This window comes from Halichoerus grypus, chromosome 10 (genome assembly GCF_964656455.1).
Source record: "Halichoerus grypus chromosome 10, mHalGry1.hap1.1, whole genome shotgun sequence".
NCBI lineage: Eukaryota > Metazoa > Chordata > Mammalia > Carnivora > Phocidae > Halichoerus > Halichoerus grypus.
This window is the reverse complement of record NC_135721.1, coordinates 127713659-127732781: the sequence shown is the minus strand read 5'-3', so window position 1 is coordinate 127732781 and position 19123 is coordinate 127713659. Positions and strand designations below refer to the sequence as shown.

General features: G+C 52.1%; 1 protein-coding gene across 1 annotated transcript; it reads right to left on the bottom strand.

Moving 5' to 3' along the window:
- Positions 1-1117: 1117 nt before the first annotated feature.
- Positions 1118-10850, bottom strand: SNAI1 (snail family transcriptional repressor 1). Its single transcript, XM_036064648.2, has 3 exons — positions 7262-10850; positions 6110-6637; positions 1118-2142 (listed from the first exon to the last, which is right to left on the bottom strand). The coding sequence occupies exons 1-3, from the start codon at positions 7341-7343 to the stop codon at positions 1958-1960; spliced, it is 795 nt and encodes a 264-aa protein (XP_035920541.1). The 5' UTR covers positions 7344-10850; the 3' UTR covers positions 1118-1957.
- Between the last annotated feature and the right edge of the window lie 8273 nt (positions 10851-19123).

Sequence of the window (19123 nt, the reverse complement as noted above, 5' to 3'; positions counted from 1 at the left end):
CTGTGGGGTGCCTGTACATGACAGCCCACGGACGGCGGGCACAGTAGGCCTTCAGCAAATGGGTGCCCAACCCCCAGCCCCCGCAACTCCCTAACTTCCCTTCAGGGAGGCCAGCTACAATTTGGCGATTGTTAGAGAACTTTTTTTTTCTTTTGGGAGGAAAGCTGCAAGTCATTAAGGGCTGCTCCCGGCCTGTGGGTCACCATTTCCTGTTTAGAAGAAAGAATCATCTCTCCTTTGGAACACGAAGCTCCCCCCACCCCCGGCCTGACTCTGGGGCTCTGGAGCTCTGGGACGCCTGCTCAGCTCCCTGCAGGAAACTGGCACCTTCAGCACCTTTTGTGCTCAAAAAGGACACTCATTTTCTCCTGGCCCCAGGAGGGCCCCAGAGGTGAGGTCATCATGAGAGCCAGCCAGGAGTGAATTATCCCAGCCCGGGACACAAGCTGACCGTCTTCCCGTCCTGTCCTCGAGCAGGAAGCTGAATGACCCCTACCCTTTGGCCTGCCTTCTCACCCTCTCGGCTCCAGCCAGCCAATTTCCTTGCATCAAAGGCCATTTGGTACCCAGCAGCCAGACAAGAGGTGTGGGTCCGACAGGGAGGCCGGAGTGGGGCCCAGTGCCCTTGGAAGCAGGAAGGACATCCTCTGTCCCCTTCTTGCTCACTGCACTCCACTCCCTCATCTCAGAGAAGCTGTCAACCCCTCCCCAGAAGACCTGCGCTGCTGGGGCAAAGCCCAGCAGCCTGTCTAGTTGATAAGAACCAGGGAGCTGGCTTCTTACCCTATGGGCCTGGTCAGCCTCAACATGGAAGGATGAAAGAATAAATCAGGGTCACAATGTAAAGTGCAAGGAACCTGCACACAGCCCCCTACTGCTCACTGGTCCACAGGTGTTTCCCACCCTCCACATCAGACAGGACACCCAGGCTCAGAGAAAACCCATTTGCACAAATAAGGTCCCTGACAGTCAAAGTCAGTGGTCCAAAGCCACGTGATGTTTAAGAGGACAGGATTTAAGCCCGAGTCAGGAATATCTGAGCTCCACGAATCCCTGCCCCCTTCTCCCTTCCCGAAGGCCCTTTAAAACACTCACCCCTCTATAAAGCTAAATAGACTTTTTTAATACATAAATTAACCACTTTATTGAATATCAATAAACTGTACATATAACTATACAAAACGTTTCCTTAGTACAAAATGTTGCTTGCAATATAAATACCAGTGTACCTTTAAAAATGTAAACATCTTCCTCCTGGGTCCACCTGTCAGACCCCAAAAATAGTTCTGGGAGACACATCGGTCGGGCTGAAGCACCCCACTCAGGCCCCCAACAAGTGACAGCAATTACTCACAGTCCCTTTTGGGACTGTTGTTAAATTGCCCATGAGACAGGTGCCACCACGACAAAAGAGGAGGCCGAGATAGCTGCCCAGGCCCAGGGCAACCTGGGGTCTAGACACGTCCTTGTGTCAGTGGCCCACCACAGGCCCCCCGGGCTGAACCTGGGGGTGGATTACTGCATAGTTAGTCACACCTCCTGGAGGGGTGGCCTGAGGGTTCCGGTGGGGGAGGAATGGGTTCCCCTGAGTGCGGGGGAGCTTCCTATCAGTCTGTCGGCTTTGTCCTGGAGCTCAAAGCAGCTGTATCCAAACACCTTTGGATACACAAACCCACACAGAGAGGCTGACTCCAGAACACTCAGCTGCGAGCCACCCTCCCTATCAGCCATCCACAGAAATATCCACGGAAAGGCCTCTCTCTCTGAGCCTACTGAGGCACCTAGGGCAGAGAGAACTGGAAAATGGTCCTCAGAGTCCTGTGGAGCCAACACAGCCAGACAGGGGAGCTCAGAAGGGAATTCCGTGGCAGTGAGAAGGACGGGGGCACCTTCCTTCTGGAGTTGGGGAGGCTGCAGTGGAGGGGGGGGTCTGGAGAGGCAGAAGAAGCCTTGAGGGTCAGCGGGGGCCCCCTGAGCAGCCTGACTCTTGGTGTTTGTGCAGCAGGGACATGCGGGAGAAGGTTCGGGAGCATGTCTTGCACTGATACTTCTTGACATCTGAGTGGGTCTGTAGGTGGGCCCGAAGGTTGGAGCGGTCAGCAAAGGCACGGCTGCAGTGGGAGCAGGAAAAGGGCTTCTCGCCTGGGGACAGAAAACAAGAGTTGAGTGCTAAAACCACTTGGGATAACAGCTGACATTTATTTATTGAAATCCCTGCCCACCCACCGGGGCCTTTAGAGCCCAGATCACCCTACCGCTGAAGGAATCCCATGACCCAAGGACCCAGGCCATATCTAGTGTCCAAAGGCCTGGATATGATTGGGAGCTCTGCCACTTCCCACCATGTGACCTGGAGCAAGTCATCTGGCTTCTCTAAGCCTCCAGTTGCTCATCTGTAAAATGGAGCTGTTCATCCCCACCCCCATAAGGGTTGGTAAACCAGAGATGGTAAATGAAGCACTTATCCAGGCAAGCCAGCTGAGACAATGATGGCAACTGAACACTTTGTGCCAGAGACAGTGAGGAGCATCACACGCTTATCCCACTTAATCCTACCCTTGTCCTCAGTTTAGAGATGGTGAAACTGAGGCACAGAGAAGCCAAGTAGCATACGCAGGGTCACGCAGCAAGAACCAAGCAGCCTGACTCCAGAGCCTGTGATTTTAACCACCCCTCAGACGGCCTCTCATTTAAGGGGGCTGTAGTGGGTGTTCCTCATTATCACTCCTGGATTTACTTCATCTGGGGACAAAGCTTGAGTCAGCCTTAAAGGCTCCCTGCCACACCCCTCCCCCCAGCAGGTTAGGCCACTTCTCTGAGCCACCTCCCCATCACAACACTGACCACGTTTGGTAATTTCAAGTCTTGTCTGTCTCCCAATCAGACTGAGTCCCATGAGAGCAGGGGCCTCCCCTGAATTCACTCCAAGGGCTCAGGACTGGGACCCCCCAAGAGGCTACAGAAACTTTTTATCTTACGACTTGTTTAAAACCCCTTCCCACTTGTGGCCCTCACACCACTGCCTGGTGAAGGTTGTGCTGAAGAAGAGTTATGCACATAGAGCTACGTACACAGTTAGGTGCTCAGTAAGTGCTTATACAATAGATTAAGTCGTTTTTTAAAGCCTCAGAGGAGCCTGACCCCTCAATCACCATCAGGTAACGCTGTTCACCAACTTTTCATAATTCCTGCCCCAACTAAGACGATAAAGTTCACAAAAATTGACAATGTTGTGTTTTGTTTTTTCTTTCTTGGGAGTGCAGCATTTCTTAAATAAAAAGTGTGAATAATAACTCATTAAACAAGTATTTATCAAGCTTCCATTCTGTGCCAGGCAATAATGCTGAACATTCTCTACTAAAAAAGGAGAATTCTACCCTCCTACTCCCAGCATTATATGCCCCTAGGCCATGGCCCGTTTGTTAAATCCCAGGGATGGAATTCAAGAGCAGGGAATGAATGAATTCCAGCCACCTTCTGGGTGCCTGGGGCACTGTGCTGGGCACTGGGAGGGAGGGGTCTAGAAGTCAGATGCCTGAGGCTGCCTACAGAACCATCCATTCAAGGGCTCAGTCTCCTGGGTCAGATATACAAGGAAACCGGCCACAGAGAAGGGGGGGGAACTTAGCAGGAGGACTAGGGAAGGGATGCCTGAGTTAATTGGCTGTCATTATTGAGCACCCTCTGCATACTAGGCCTGAAGGGTCTGAGGACCACACTACAAGGTCCAAGTGAAGTTCTTCCTCCTTCACATGCTCCCTTATGAACTAAGGGCTTACTGTATGCAGATATGGGTAAGGGCAAGGAGTCCTATTTTCCCCAGGGTGCAGAAAGCCACTTCCCTCTCACCTCCTTGGCAGAGGTGAAGGAGCCCTGGCTCAGTCTTATGAGCTGTGACTTGGGAAAGTGATTTCCTTCTGTGCCTCAGTTTCCTGATCTGTAAGGTGGGGGTTGCGACAGCACCTCCCTCCTAAGGTTGTTGATTTATTGCATTAACCCAGGTGAAGGAAGTCATGGGCAATGCCCCTCCCATACAGCAAGTGCTCAGTGAACGTTACCTTTGTCATGTATGATCAGACATGAAACGTGAACAAAGGAGGAAGGAGGCCTTATAGGATGTGATGGGGTGGAGGTCTGTGTGTGCAAGCAGCAGGCAGACCTGCACCCCTTGCAGATCCCCCATCCCCGCAGACGTCTTTATGGTGTTCCTGGCGAGTGTGAAATCGGCACCAGGCCGGCGGGGACAAAGGCCGCCGAGGGGGGGCACTGTACATGCGATACTCCCCGGATTAAAGGGGCCTGACACGCTGTGGGCCAGCAGCTGCGGCCCGGAACAGGTGCTGGGCACCACTGGCCCATGCACCTGCTCCACCCCCCCAGCCCCCACCCACTGGGCCCACCATTAAGGCACACAATGGGAGTCAATGAGGATGGTGATGGTGCATTTCAACAGGCTTTTTGTGTCCCAGCCGTGCCTTTACATGAAAATGTCCTGATGGGTGGGGAGAGAAGCTGGGGGGCTCAGGGGAGCACCCCAAGGGTTCTGACTCCTCCAAATAGAGCCCTCTTCAGCTGGGCAATTGCCCAAGACAGAGGCCAGGCAGTTGGACCTTTACATCAGGTCCCTTTAAAATCAGGACTATGGGGCGCCTGGGTGGCTCAGTCGTTAAGCGTCTGCCTTCGGCTCAGGTCATGATCCCAGGGTCCTGGGATCGAGCCTCACATCGGGCTCCCTGCTCCACGGGAAGCCTGCTTCTCCCTCTCCCACTCCCCCTGCTTGTGTTCCCTCTCTCGCTGTGTCTCTCTCTGTCAAATAAATAAATAAAATCTTTAAAAAATAAAAAAATAAATAAAATCAGGACTATGTGTGCACAAAGAGAAATGGGGAGCCACAGTCTGCACGCTGGGGAGGATGCCGGGGACACTCTGTAGGAGTAATGATGATACTCATAATGCCTGCAAAACGCCAGGCCTAACAAACCGCCCCACTGGCCCTCACGGCTCAGAGGTCAGCCACTGGGCCAGGAAATGCCAGAACTGAGGTCTCCAACCCAGTCAGCTTGACCCCAAAGCTAATAGCTATGACCCTTGAACCTTCTCCCAAAGTTACTCCCCAAAGAGCAGCCCCAAATATGGTGGCCTCCACCTTTCAAGTTCTGAAAAGACACAGTGGGGACCCTTTCCACATTTCCAGAAAGTTAGAGGACAGAAGAGGCTCCATCTCACAATTTTCTACACATTTAGTATTATGTTTTTGAAACATCAAGACCTAACTGTTTTCTGCTGGCAAAGGTATTCCCAGGTCTGAATAGGACTGAGGTTATCTACTCCATGGTGGGGGTGGGGAGAGCAGATCTGAGAACCATGATTAACAAATTATTATGAAGTGATTAAGGAGCCACTGAATCTTGATAGCCAACCTATAAAATGCGATCCGAATCCACCCTATAGGATTATGCTATCATAATCCTGAGGCTCAGACGTTACATCACTTGCCCAAGGTCACACAGCATGGAAGCAGAGCAAATATCAAAACCATTTCTGTGCACTCATGTATCAAGTGGTGGTCCAGGTGCTTTCTTTCATTTAACTGGCGCAGAAACCCCACAAGATGTTCTTATGCTCATTTTACAGATGTGGAAACTGAGGCTCAGAAAGGTGAAACATCGACTCAAGGTTTGAAGTTCTGCAAGCAGGATTCAGAGCCAGGTGGGGGGTCTCACAACATCCTGCCTGGCTGAGGTGGGGGTGGGGATGGGCTGGGGGGAGGGTGGAGTGAGGTGGGCCCCTTCACACCTGGCCCAGCAGCAAGGTGTTGGTTGCACCTCTCCCATACCCAACTCCAACCCATTTGGTGGAGAAATGGAGACTGCAGAGACATAGTTATCTACTTTCGCCCATCTGCTTAGCTGATGAGCCAGTGAATGTTTCTGCCAAACATTTCAGACAGCCAAGCCCCTGAACTAATGAGCCAGAAGTCAGGAGACTCGAGCCCCGGTTTCCACACTCAGAAAAAAAAAATCACAGCAAGCCCAGCCCGCCCCCAGAGCTGGCAGAGAAGGCAGCGGGGACCGCGGTGAGAAGGGCGGTGGCCCGCGGGGACACTCACCGGTGTGGGTCCGGACGTGGCCCTGCAGCAGCCAGGGCCTGGAGAAGGCCTTCCCGCAGGTGCCACAGACGCAGGGCAGCGTGTGGCTTCGGATGTGCATCTTGAGGGCACCCAGGCTGAGGTATTCCTTGTTGCAGTACTTGCAGTTGAAGGCCTTTCGAGTCTGGGAGTCCTTGGCCACGGAGAGCCCGGCCAGCTGCGTGGGCAACTGGCCCAAGCCTGGGAAGGCAGCATAGCCCTCGGCCTCCAAGGAAGAGGCTGAGGTGGAAGAGAAGGACGAAGGAGCCGGTGAGGGGGGGCTGGGGGGCTGGGAGCCTTTCCCACTGTCCTCGTCCGACAGGGAGGTCAGCTCCACGGCCTTGGGGACCTCCTGGGGCAGAAGGGAGGCCCAGCCGATGGGCTGGGCTTGGGGTGCCAGGAGAGAGTCCCAGATGAGCGTGGGCAGAGAGGCCGTGGGGTTGAGGACCTCGGGAGGTGGGATGGCCGCCAGCAGGTGGGCCTGGTCGTAGGGCTGCTGGAAGGTAAACTCTGAGGGGAGACGGAGAAAAGGGCAGGGTCAGGCATTCGGTCGCGCAGTCAGTCAACAAACAGTAGCCTGCTGCGGGCGGGGGCCGCGGGGCCGGCACTCAGTACTTACTGGAGGAAGGAAAGGATCCCGGCCGGGGGCGGCCCGTCCTGCCCGCCCGGAGCCCCTCCTCACCCGGGCCGCCCGGCTCGCCCGCCTCGGCCTCCAGATCTTACGCGAAGGGCGCCGCCGTCCAGCCCCGACTCGGGGGCACTCCCCCTGTGCCTCCCCGCCATCTCCCGGCCCGCGGGCCACCGCCGGCGCCTCCCCTCCTCAGGCGCGTGGCCCCCGCCCCACCTCCGGCCGCGCTCTCCCCCAGAGGAGCCCCCTCGCCTCCCCGCCGTCGGGGCCCGGCCGCCGCGCAGTCTCCTCACGCCAGACCCCCGCCCTCGGACAGCCCTCCCCCAACCGCCCGCATCCACCTGCCCGGGCTCCTCACGCCCCTCTGCACACTGCCCCGCGCCGGGCCCTTGGGCTCGGTTCCGGGCCCTGGACTTGGCCCCCGGGCCCCCTCCCCCAAGGTGCCCCCCACGCGGCCTTCGCCGGTCTCCCCGAAGCCCCCGGGGTCCCTCACCCCGTCCACTCACCTGGAGAAGAGTCGTGCAGCTCGCTGTAGTTGGGCCTCCGGCGGGAGCAGGCGGACTTCCTGACGAGAAAAGAGCGCGGCATGGTGGCCGAAGCAGCCGGGGTCGCCGGGTCGCGCAGGGGTCGCGAAGTACTCCACCCGCGAGGCCGAGCCGCTGCGCTGTGAGTGGAGACGCGCCGCCAACTCCTTTAAGTACGCCAGCCCCTGGGTGGGGCGGGGCCTGGCGAGACCACGCCCCTTTGTCACCTCCGCGCCAATCGAGGCGCGCCTTCGCCAGAGGCCACGCCCCGAGCAGGTGCGCCGGGGGCTGGCGGGGCTAGCGCCGCGTGGCGCTGGGGGCCGGGCGGGGGCCGCTCTGAGGCCGGCTGCGGGCGCTGCAGCAGCGGACTGCGGGAGGGCGGGCGCCGGGAGCCCCAGGCTAGGCGGGACCCCCTTCGGGGCCCCGCGCGCCCGCCAGCTCAGCGCTGCACGGTCGTCCGCCTCTGGCGCCCCCTGGCGCCGCGTACCGCGGGTCTGGGCACCTGATGTTCCGAAACCGCCTCCGCCTCGGGCACGGGGAGGGGGGCGGAAATTTCCTCGGTCAGGCTGGCGCCTCGCAAAGAGCGTGGGATTGACGAGGGACGATACACATTTCGGAGGAGGATGCGAGGAAATGAACACCTTCACGTGGCTGCTGGCAGTGTGAAATGCCACAGCCTTTTTGCAAAGCAATCTGGCATCATCTAGCAAAAGGCATCCGTTCCTTCACTTAGCAAATGTTTACTAGCACCCGCTACGTGCCAGTCACTATTCCCGGAGCTGGGGTAACAGTCCTGAACAAAACACTCGGGGTTTCTAATGAAGGGTAGCTCGCCGTTTGGTGGGGGAGAGAGACGAAGTAAACAGACAATAATTAAGCAAAGGGAAGTGTGCTTTGATGCGGGGGAGGCCACAGGGCACTGTGACAGTCAAGAAGCGGGTCACCTGACAGGGGGTCCGGGGCAACTTCCCAGAGGAAGTGAAGAAATACCGAGGGGAAAGGCCCGAGGTTAGAATCAGTAACTACTTCAGAGTCATTGAGAGCAGCTCCCAGGGATGGGGGTGGGGTGGGCAAGCTGGAGAGGTCAGATCTGCTGGGCCTCCAGGGCCTAGAGGAGTTTGAACTTTGCCCCAAGGACAGTGGGAGCCAAGACAGGATTTTCAGCAGAGGAGGGACCTGTTAGAGTTTGGTTGAGAAAGATCACTCTGGGCAGGTGGGAGAAAGAAGTAGGAAAGGGAGGGGCTGAGGTGGGTCTTCTCACCTGTCTGGGCGTCATGAATCCTGTGTCTAAAGTACCTAACTCCAGGGGCGCCTGGGTGGCTCAGTCGTTAGGCGTCTGCCTTCGGCTCAGGCCATGATCCCGGGGTCCAGGGATGGAGCCCCACATGGGGCTCTCTGATCAGCGGGGGGCCTGCTTCTCCCTCTCCCACTCCCCCTGCTTGTGTTCCCTCTCTCACTGTGTCTCTGTCAAACAAATAAATAAAATCTTTAAAAAAATAAAGTACCTAACTCCAGGCTCCACAGTGCGGGGGCGGGGCACGGACTGATCAAATGTGGGGTGGGCCCAGGGGAGGGACAGCTGGAGCCTCACCCTCAGCTCTGCTGTGAGCCCACCCACTCCAGACAGGGCCATGCCAGGCCTGGGGTTAGGGTGGGGGGCACAGAAATAAATCCACAGGTCCCCCCCCCAGCTTGTTTCCATCTGTGAAGCAAGGACTATGAAAACCTGTAAGCCCCTACTCACCGCCTAGAATGTGGGCAGGGACAACTGTCTGTTTGCGTCATTAACTTGTGTTCTAGTTGGTGAGTCGAAGGTAAGGTGGGGGGAGGCGGGCCATATGCAGTCACTATGAAGACACACCCCCCTCCTGTGTCTATTTAGTTCCAAAATGTCGTGATTCTCCACTCGAAGCCAGAGGGAGGAGTAACACTGTGTCTCTCTGCTCAAACCCTCCTATGTTCCTGTCTCACCCAGATTAAAAGCCAAAGTCCTCACCACAGCCCTCCACCCAGCTGATCTGACCTATGCTGACCTTGTCTTGAGCCACTCTCCCCACTCTCCAGGCACAATGATCGCCCACCACACGTCTTTGTGTTCTTCCACATCCCAGCCCTTTCCCACCACAGGACCTTGGCACCTGCCAGCCATCACTGCCCCCCATCCCTCTTCCCCCAGATCTTCACCTGGCTGGCTCCTTTTCAGTCTGTTTCATCATTTTCACCAAATGCCTCATTAGTCATGAGAGAAATGTAAATTAAACCACAGCGAGATACCATTTCACACCCATCAAAAGAAAAAAAAAAGCTAAAATTTGGTCAATATCAAGTGTTGATGAGGGTGTAAGGGCATCAGGACTTTTGTCCCATGCTGAGGAGAGTGTCAATGGGCACAACCACTTTGAAAAAGTCTGGCATCAGCTAGTAACAGGTGACTCTCCTCCTCCCAGCATTCTACTTCTAGGCCAATCTATTCGAAGGGGTTCTCAGCCCAGACCGCAGATTAGATTCTTCTAGGGAACACCCAAGCCTGGGCCCCACCTCCACAGACATCCTGATTTAATTAGTCTGGGTACGGGTGGGGGCGGTCTCCGGTATTAGCATTTTTTAAAACTCTCCAGGTGATTCTAGTGAGCCATCAAAGCTGAGCACTGCTGCCCAGCCCTAAACTCAGAAGAAACAAGAGAATGTTCACCGAACCCTTGTTCCTAATAGCAAAAACTTGGAAACGACCCAAATGTTTATCAACAGTATCATGGATTAACGATCCCTGGTACAATCCTATAATGTAAGAGTAAATCCTATCTCCTGGAGATGCCGATAGGTAGAGTCCAGGGGCCGCCAGTGCTCAGACACCATGGCCTGGGCCTCCGGCTTTCCATTTTCCTCGAGTACAGAGCGGGAGGACCCTTTCTCAGATCTGGGCTGTCCCCTCCTTTCTGATTGAATTGCCCCCGCCCTCGTTCCCCTGCCTCCTGGAAGCGGCGGAGACCGCGAGGTGGGGGGATGCGGGCTTCGAAGGAGGCTCCGAACGAGGCTCCGGGGCCACAGACCATTTCTCCGAGGTGCTGCCCCTAGGCTGCGTAGCGGGGTGGGGTGCAGGGGGGAAGGCGACACTTCAGATGCAGTGGTGTCAGGTCCTCCCGGAAGTGGGCGGCCTCTGCGATGGAGCCGCGGGCCAGGCGACCGCTCCCCGCCCCACGCCCCACGCCCCGGGGCGCGGTCCTCCGGCGCCCTCTGCTGGCCGAGGCGCTCCCTGAGACCGCTTCTGGGCCGCCCCGTGCGGGGCTGGGCACACACGCCGGGAAGGGGGTGAAAACTGGTCCACCTGCCCTGGAGAACAGTTTGGGACTATGTCATGTGACCAGGAATGGCCTCTGAGAGGAAGATAAATTTGAACACAGGCCTGCATTTTCCACAGGTGTCCATCCCCCAACTAAAAGTAAAAACAACAGAGGCGCCTGGGTGGGTCAGCGGGTTAAGCGTCTGCCTTTGGCTCAGGTCGTGATGGGGGGGTGGTCAGGGGATCGAGCCCCGAAGACGGGCTCCCTGCTCAACGGGGAGCCTGCTTCTCCCTCTCCTTTTGCCCTCCTCCCCGCCCCCCCCCCCCCAGCTCATGCTTGCTCTCTCTCAAGCGCGCTCTCTCTCAAATAAATCTTAAGAAAAATAAAAATAAAAAAGTAAAAACAATAACTAAAAATGTGATTGACAACCATCCAAAGCAGAAAGTCTCCATCCCAGATATCCTCCCCAAAGGCAACTATTTTTACCAGTGTCTTTTAGGACCTTCCAGAGATGGTCTTTATAGAAACAAGGCATGTACATATTAATATATATTATTTATATTATATATTATATATTTATTTATATATTAATATATATTATATAAATACATGCCTCCTTTATGTACCACAAATGGGAGCCCACGTGCTAGCCTACACTTTGCCTACACTTTGCTTTTTCCTTCCAAGTAACAATATTCAGCATCTTGACAATTATTCCGTATCATTACACACAGCTTCCCTAATCTTTTGCAGGACTACAGACTCTTCCACTGTATGAATTATACCACAATCACTCAATTTATCTAACAAGAGGACTCATGCTGAGCCTTCAGGTTAGATTACAATTTTTTTGCTACTATAAACAAGGTGGCAATTTCAATGAATATCTTGTACACACATCTTTGCACTCTGCGTCAAAGATATGTTATATAAAATGTTGATACATTTGTCCAAATGTCCTCCCAAAAGGTTAAAATAAATTATACTTCCACCAGCAGGGTGGTGAGGGCCCCTTCGTAAAACCTGGCCCAGGCAGGGTATTGTCTGACTTTATCTTTGCCCATCTGATAAGGGAAAGTGAGACCTCCTAGTCACAATGTGCATTTCACATGAATGGGGTGGAGCGTTTTTTACACGCTCCAAAGCCATTTCTGTTTCTCCATATTCCAAACTATCCCTTCATGTCCTTTGGTCACAGAGTTGATGAATTTCTTAGTTGCTAAGAGCTCTTTGTATATTAAGCCAACTGGCCCCTGTTGATTAGATCATTAATCAGTGAGCAAATCAATCAAGGAGTTAATCTTGACCAGGAAGAAGACATTGTCTACAGAAAGTTCAAGGAATGAGTCAAGGCTCAATCTCCACCCTTATCCTTCCTTGATTTAAAAAACAAAACCTCTTGAGTGTCTCGCACTTGCCTGAAAGCAATGATTCAGCCTTGGGCCTGACCCCATAGGCCCTCTGAAGGAGTCAAAAGTCACCATCCCTGGATATAAATGGCTTTCAAGGGAGTTTTTGGGTCCAAGTCTATTGTGTGTGGCCCAGAGTTGGGGACTCCAAGAAAAGATGCGCAAACCCTTTTCATTCCAATTTGCTGAGCACTTGCTGTGTGCCTGGTCTGCGCAGGAGCCTCACTCATATGGGCATCTTTCTAGCACCCCAAGGTGGTATTCGATGCTCCTACACTCAGGCCAAGGCCCACCTAGACACCAGTTAATGCATTACAGTGCAGTCATATTACACACCTGTCAAAAAGGAGAAAGCTCTACACGTAATGGATTCAAGGTACAGGTGCAGACAGCAAGCACAATTTGCCTATAAAGAGGGAGAAATATACAGGTATTTCTTAGAGACACAGAAACCACCTCTGGAGGGAGACACTGGAAATTGGTAATAGTGGTTGTCTCTGAGGAGCGGATCTGGGTGGCTGCCAGGCAGGGGTGGGAGGGAGAGGCTTTACTACATGCCCCATCCCATGTCTGAATTTTTTTTTATCATGTGTAAGTATTAGCCTCATTAATTTTAATAGGGTAGCAAAAGTTGCTCATCATAGAAGACTTGTTAAGTACCTAACAGTCCAATCAATGGAATATTTTACAGCTGTCAAAATGTCAAAGCCTAACCCTCCTCGGCTCCCATCTCTCTAATAGAAAAAGCCACTCTTTTCACTACGCCAGGAAGCTCTGCAGAGTCTGGCTTTTGTGGCCCCTCTGAGCCCACGAGGCATCACCCGCAACACACCGGGCATGGTCCAGCTTCAGCGACTTTGCATGTGACGCTCCCTTTTCCCTGAAATGTTCTCCAAGATGGCCTCCAGACTCACCCCCTCATCTCTTCAGGGAAGCCTTCTCTGGCACCATTTCATCCCTCACCCCTCTCTCCTCCAGTCTCAGACTCCTATCCCCCCTCCCTGTTTGACTTTTCTCCCCTGCACTCACCACTACCTGACACAGTGTTATGTTTTACTTATTTTGCTGATTGCCCTTTAGACCAGAGGTTGGCAAATACAGCACGTGGGCCAAATCCAAGCTGAGGTTTGTCTTGGTATGGCGAGAGAGAGGGCGCACAAGGGAGTTGGGGGGCAGAAAGAGAGGGAGGAGGCGCCCCGCTAAGCAGGGAGCCTGACCCAGGACTTGATTCCAGGACCCTAAGATCATGACCTGAGCCGAAGGAAGATGCTTATTAACCCACTGAGCCACCCAGGTGCCCCTAAATATTACATAAAAGTTTATTTAGGTAATCTCTACCCCCAACATGGGGCTTGAACTCAGGACCCTGAGAGATCAAGAGTTGCATGCTCTACTGACTGAGCCACAAAGCGTCCCTAAATATTACCTTTTGTCAATAAAAAAATTTGTGGAAATGTGTTTTCTCTTGTTACAGAGAGAATGTCCTCACTATTGAGGCTTCCAAAACCTAAATATTAACTCTCTGCTCTACATGGCTCCACCTGGGCAGGAACTGGCTCATTCACTACTGTGACCTACACACCTCACCAGCACCTGCTTTATAGTAGGTGCCTAATAAATATTAGCTGAATGGATGAATGAACCACAAGACTGAAAAAAATTCAGGGGTACAGTATATCTAATAGGCTGCCTTTTGTGCAGAAGTAAATAAGATAATATCCACCATGTAGGCCCAGACTATCTATGAAAGGTGACCCAAGAATTTGGTTGCATCTGAGGAGGGAAATGGACAGGGGTGGGTAGGAGGCTTCTTTGCCTCCTAACCTTTTCTGGAGGGTATGAATGTTTTATTTCGGATACACGTGTCACAATTTCAAATAAACTACTTTTTCATGAAAACAAAAAACCACCCAGCCACCAGACTGCCTCTGAGACAGTCTCTTCATCTATTCAATAGGGGCAATAAGAAGGGGGAGTTCTGGAACAGTCCTGGGTAACCAGGAAGAGGTGATCACCCCGGTTAAAAGGCAGTTGTCTGAGGCCTCAAGGATGACAGGTGTGTGTGGGCTGAGTGATGCCCTGGAGCCAGGCCTCCGTCCGCACCTGCCGTGCTGGTGCTCCAGGCCTGTGACAGGGCGCCCCTGGGATCTCTCCTAGGTGCAGAGTGTACCCTGCCCCGCTAAACTCCCTGTGCATTCACCACCAGGGGCTCACACACACACACACACACACACACACAATCTTTCGAACTATCTCTCAAACTATCTCGCACACTAATTTGGCCTTGGCAGCCTCGCCCCTTGGACTGGACTGCTACCACCCTGTTCTCTCCACCTTCCTGGCAGAAGGCTGAGCCTGTCTCTAGGAAAAGCCCCAGGAGCCTCCTCTATGCCCTCCCCACACCCCCCTTTCACACCTGTAGACCCCTCGGCCTCTCTGAACCTTGCATGTGGGAGGTATCGCCAAGCAGGGGAAGTGAATGCAAACGATTTTCTCAAGTCAGAGTCAGCTCTTAGCTGCAGACTCAAAATAAAATCCAAACCCTGCTCATGGCCCCCAAGCTGCTCTGTCACCTCCACTCTCCCCCTTGCTCATCCAGCCTTGCTGGCCTTCTTTCTGCTCCTCTTCACACAGGTTCTTTCCCATAGCAGGACTTTTGCCCTTACTGCTCATCTGCCCAGAACGCCCTCCTCAGCTCTTCCCAGAGCTGGCCTCAGCTCAAGCATCACCTCAGAGACACTAATGTCATCTCACTTCCCCACTTGTCACACTGGCCCATTTGGTTTCCACAGCAAGCCCTGAGTGGTAGGCAAGATCATTAGCCCCATTTTATATATAAGGAAACTGAAGCTCAGAGGTCAGATACCCCCAAATCACAGTGAGTGAGCCACAGAAGGTAGCTGGCCGAGGAGGCTAGGCTATTGTGATAACCCAGCAGGACACAAACAAGGTCTCTGTGCCTGTGGAGCTCACAGGTGAGGGACGAAGACAGGAACAGGCAACTCACCAGCCCCAAGGGATGCAGGGTGAGTCAGAGGACTGAGATCCAAACCGACTCCAGGCTGAGGTCACAGGATGGGCAGGTGAGAGGGGAAGGGAAGTGAGAGGATATTCAGGCAGCAGTGACCAGCGGCCACCATGATTAAGAAGCCCAGGGACAGATGAATGTTCCAGGATGTGAGAATAGTTCAGGAAGGCAGAGCCCCAGGACCCTGCCAGTACTTTTTAAAACCAAAAACGTTTAAGTGGAGTTTAGGAAATCGTGATGTTTTTAATATTTGTATTTATTATATTAACACTTTTAAGACATATACACAAATTACCACAGAGCACAAAGCTGGGGTCCCACCTAGTTCTACCACCCATGGTTGTGGGACCGAGACAAGTCCCTTCCCCTCAACTACAACCGCTACCCAGGTCAGGAGCTAAAACCTCCAGAGCTACCTGAGAAGCCCTCCGTGCACACGTGTCTACACACACACACTCATCCCTCTATCCCGACTTCACCTTGCTGCTCTCACTGATCTTGGAGACAGGGTTTCCAGATAAAGATACAGATGCCCAATCAAATTAGAATTTCAGATAAACAACAAATATACTTTTATTGTAAGACTGTATGGGACAGACTTATTCTTTATCTGAAATTCAGAATTAACTGGGCTTCCTGTATTTTCATTTGCTAAATCTAGCAGCCCTACTTGGAGCCTGGCTCCGAGGGGCACAGCACAATCTATAACCAGCCCCGTCAATGTGCAATTAGGTTGCTTCTCAAGAACAATGGTCCCACGAAAATCCCTGCCTCGAGGACTCTGACCTTACCTACAGATGTATCTGTAGGGTGTGTTCCGAAACGTGACTCAGTCACTTCTCTGCCGGGATTCCTGTGGCCAGGCCACTGGGGCCTCTACGCCTCACACAGGCTCGTCTGTCTCCTCAGGCATGCTTCTTTCTCCCCCGACTCTGCCTGTCTCAGTCTCCCTATTTCTGCCGCTCTCAACCTTGCTCTATTTGATCCAGCAGCTCTGCATTATAAAACACTCAGACAAGGAGGCAAAATGTATTTGCAAGGATGCTCACTCTGGCACGGTCTAGAACAATCTAAATACCCATTGGTAAGGAAGTATAGTCCACCCTCACCAGGAGCATCACGCAGCCATTAAAATAACACGACACTGACATGGGAAGATGTGGGTGGATACGTCTTGGAGTGAAAAATGCACGTTACAGACAAGTAGAACATTCGCCCATTTTAAGTTTTAGCCAGAGATATGGTGACTCAAGGACATGTAAGTATTCCACTATTGACGGGATGGGTTGTCCGGGTGTCTGTGGGGTGGGGTGAATGGTTTCGACTTTCTTCTTTATATTTTTCTGCCCTACATGTCTTCTGTTAACAATAAGCATTATGATTTTTGACACTGTGCATATTTGCTTTATCATTTTCAATACTGTGCCTATTTCCTGTCCTTTCTACATATTTATACACAGGCATCACTTTTTTCTGAACCATTTAAGAATAAGAAACATCATGTCCTTTACTTTTAAACTCCTCTATGCATACCTTTTAAGAACAAGGATATCCCCCTTATGTAACTGTCCATACAACTGTCAAAATTGGGAAATCTAACATTGATAAAATACTGTTCCTTATTCCACAGTCCACATTCCAATGTCAGCAATTGGCCCAATAACATCCTTTCTGGTAACCCCCACCTATCAAGGCTCCAACAGGAATCATGCAGCATGGCTACCAGCCATCACACCTCTGTAGGCTCCTTTAATCGGACCTTGACAGTTAGGAAAAGTTCTGGCTGTTCTGCAAAATGCCCCTCAATTTGGCTGACTTGCCTGATGATTCCTTAGGATTAAGTTAAAAGTTTTTCTGCTGGGAACCTCACAAGTGGTGCTGTGTCCTCAGTGCATCCCATCAAGTGACCCATGGTTTGTCCCATTATCAATGATACTACCTTTAATCACTTGGTGAAGGTGTCTGCTAGGTTTCTCCACTACAAAGTCACTAATTTCTCCTTTGTAGATAATTTGTGGGAGATCATTTGAGACCTAACACTTTAGATGATTTTTAGAATCAGAAAAGGTATCACTAAAGTCTTATGACCTCTAAGGACTAAGCTTGTCCACCTGATTCTAAACATCACCTGAGTCGCTGCCCCACCCAAGCTACAAGAGGTTTGTTGTAACACTAGCCTGCCTTACATTATATAGGGATTTCCTAAATTAGCCTAAGGATGCATATTACCTGAGGTTCTTTCTAAAAGATACAGACTCCCAGGCCCCACCCACGCCTACCAATCAGAATCTCCAAAGGAAGGGCCTGAGAATCTATTTTTTTTTTTTTTTTTTTTTGAGAGAGAGAGAATGAGAGAGAGCAAGCACATGAGAGGGGGAGGGTCAGAGGGAGAAGCAGACTCCCTGCCGAGCAGGGAGCCCGATGCGGGACTCGATCCAGGGACTCCAGGATCATGACCTGAGCCGAAGGCAGTCGCTTAACCAACTGAGCCACCCAGGCGCCCTGAGAATCTATTTTATAGCAAGTGACTCCCAGGTAATTCATGTCTTCAGGCCAAGTTTGGGAAACACCCCACTTAATAGCATTTAGTCATCAAACATTTGCAGCTGCTAGCTGCTTAGGAAGTGCCAGGCATTGGGTGGTCTCAGGAATGGATGAAAAAAAGTCGTTAACATTGGTAGCTCATTTATTAAGCATTAAGCACTTACTTTGTCCCAGGCCCTGTACTGTAGCTTTACGTGATTAAACTAGGTTCCCATAACTCTATGAGGAAGACACTTACTAACCCCATTTCACCGATAAGGAAACCAAAGCAGAGATCAGAGCTAGCAGTGTGGGTGCTGGGAATAGGGGGCTGTGCAGTGTGCCTGAGACCATGCATCTGATCACACCTCCACGCTGCAACACTACGTCGTTGGGTCCCTGCTTGAGCAAATTACTCAACCTCTGTGGCCTCCACTTCCTCATCTGTGTAATGAGAATGCTATTAGTGTCTCTCCTGAAGGGCTGGTTAGGAGGATTCAATGAGATTGACTTTTCCAGAGTAACCTGAGTGCCTGGCTTTGATCACCTTTCAGGAATTAGAGGATTAAATCAAAATTATTTGAGGGTAGGCACTGTGTCAGGAACCAGGGATGAGAAGGATTATCATCATCGTTACTCCTGTATTCATAGCACCCCGCTGAGCCCCAGATGGGAGGCTCAGCAGACAGGAAGGAAGGTCAGGTGATAAGAAGGAGATGAGTACAGGCAAGAAAGCATCCAGGGACCAGATCGAGGGCCTGGGCAGATAAGGCTTCCAGCAGGCAGCGGCCATCTTATCTCACCTGCCAGCCAGAGACTCGCCCCCTCTGCCCGGCAAGGCCCTACTCCTGCACTTCCACTTTGAGGGCCAGCCTTCCTGCGCACAGCGGGGCCAGTCCCAGGCTCTAGGAGACACTGCCCCCTTCAGGCTCTCCCCTACCACCACACAAGCCCCTACTTCCAGGCAACAGAAAGGAAGTACCATTGTAGAAGAGCCCCCTTTTATAAAAGTTCCATTTTAATGCTAGGAATATTTACTGAAGGTACTTGGCGCCAGAAGCACACAAGATGGGCACAGTCCTTGCCCTCAAGAGCTTAACTTCTTAGTATGGGAGAACAAGTAACCGCACAAATAATTTAATGAGGAGGTGTGAGTTGCCTAGCACATAGCAGATGTTCAGAACATTTATTGTGCTAATACACACTGAGTAGGGTTTACAGACTTAACCAATAAAAATACACAACACCCAGGGCGCCTGGATGGCTCAGTTGGTTAAGCATCTGCCTTCGGCTCAGGTCATGATCCCAGGGTCCTGGGATCAAGCCCCACGTCCAGCTCTCTGCTCAGCAGGGAGTCTGCTTCTCATGCTCCTTCTGTGTCCTCCCTCCCTCTCTCCCCCTCTCTCTCAAATAAAATCTTTTAAAAAAATTTACGCAACACCCCAGTTAAATGTGAATTCCAAACAAATAACTTTTCAGCATGAATATTCCTGGCATTCATTTCCTGACTTGAGCAAATTATACTTCTGTGAAATATCTGATACATATTTACACTAAAAAGTTATTTGTTGTTTGCTTGAAATTAACATGTATCTGGGAGTCC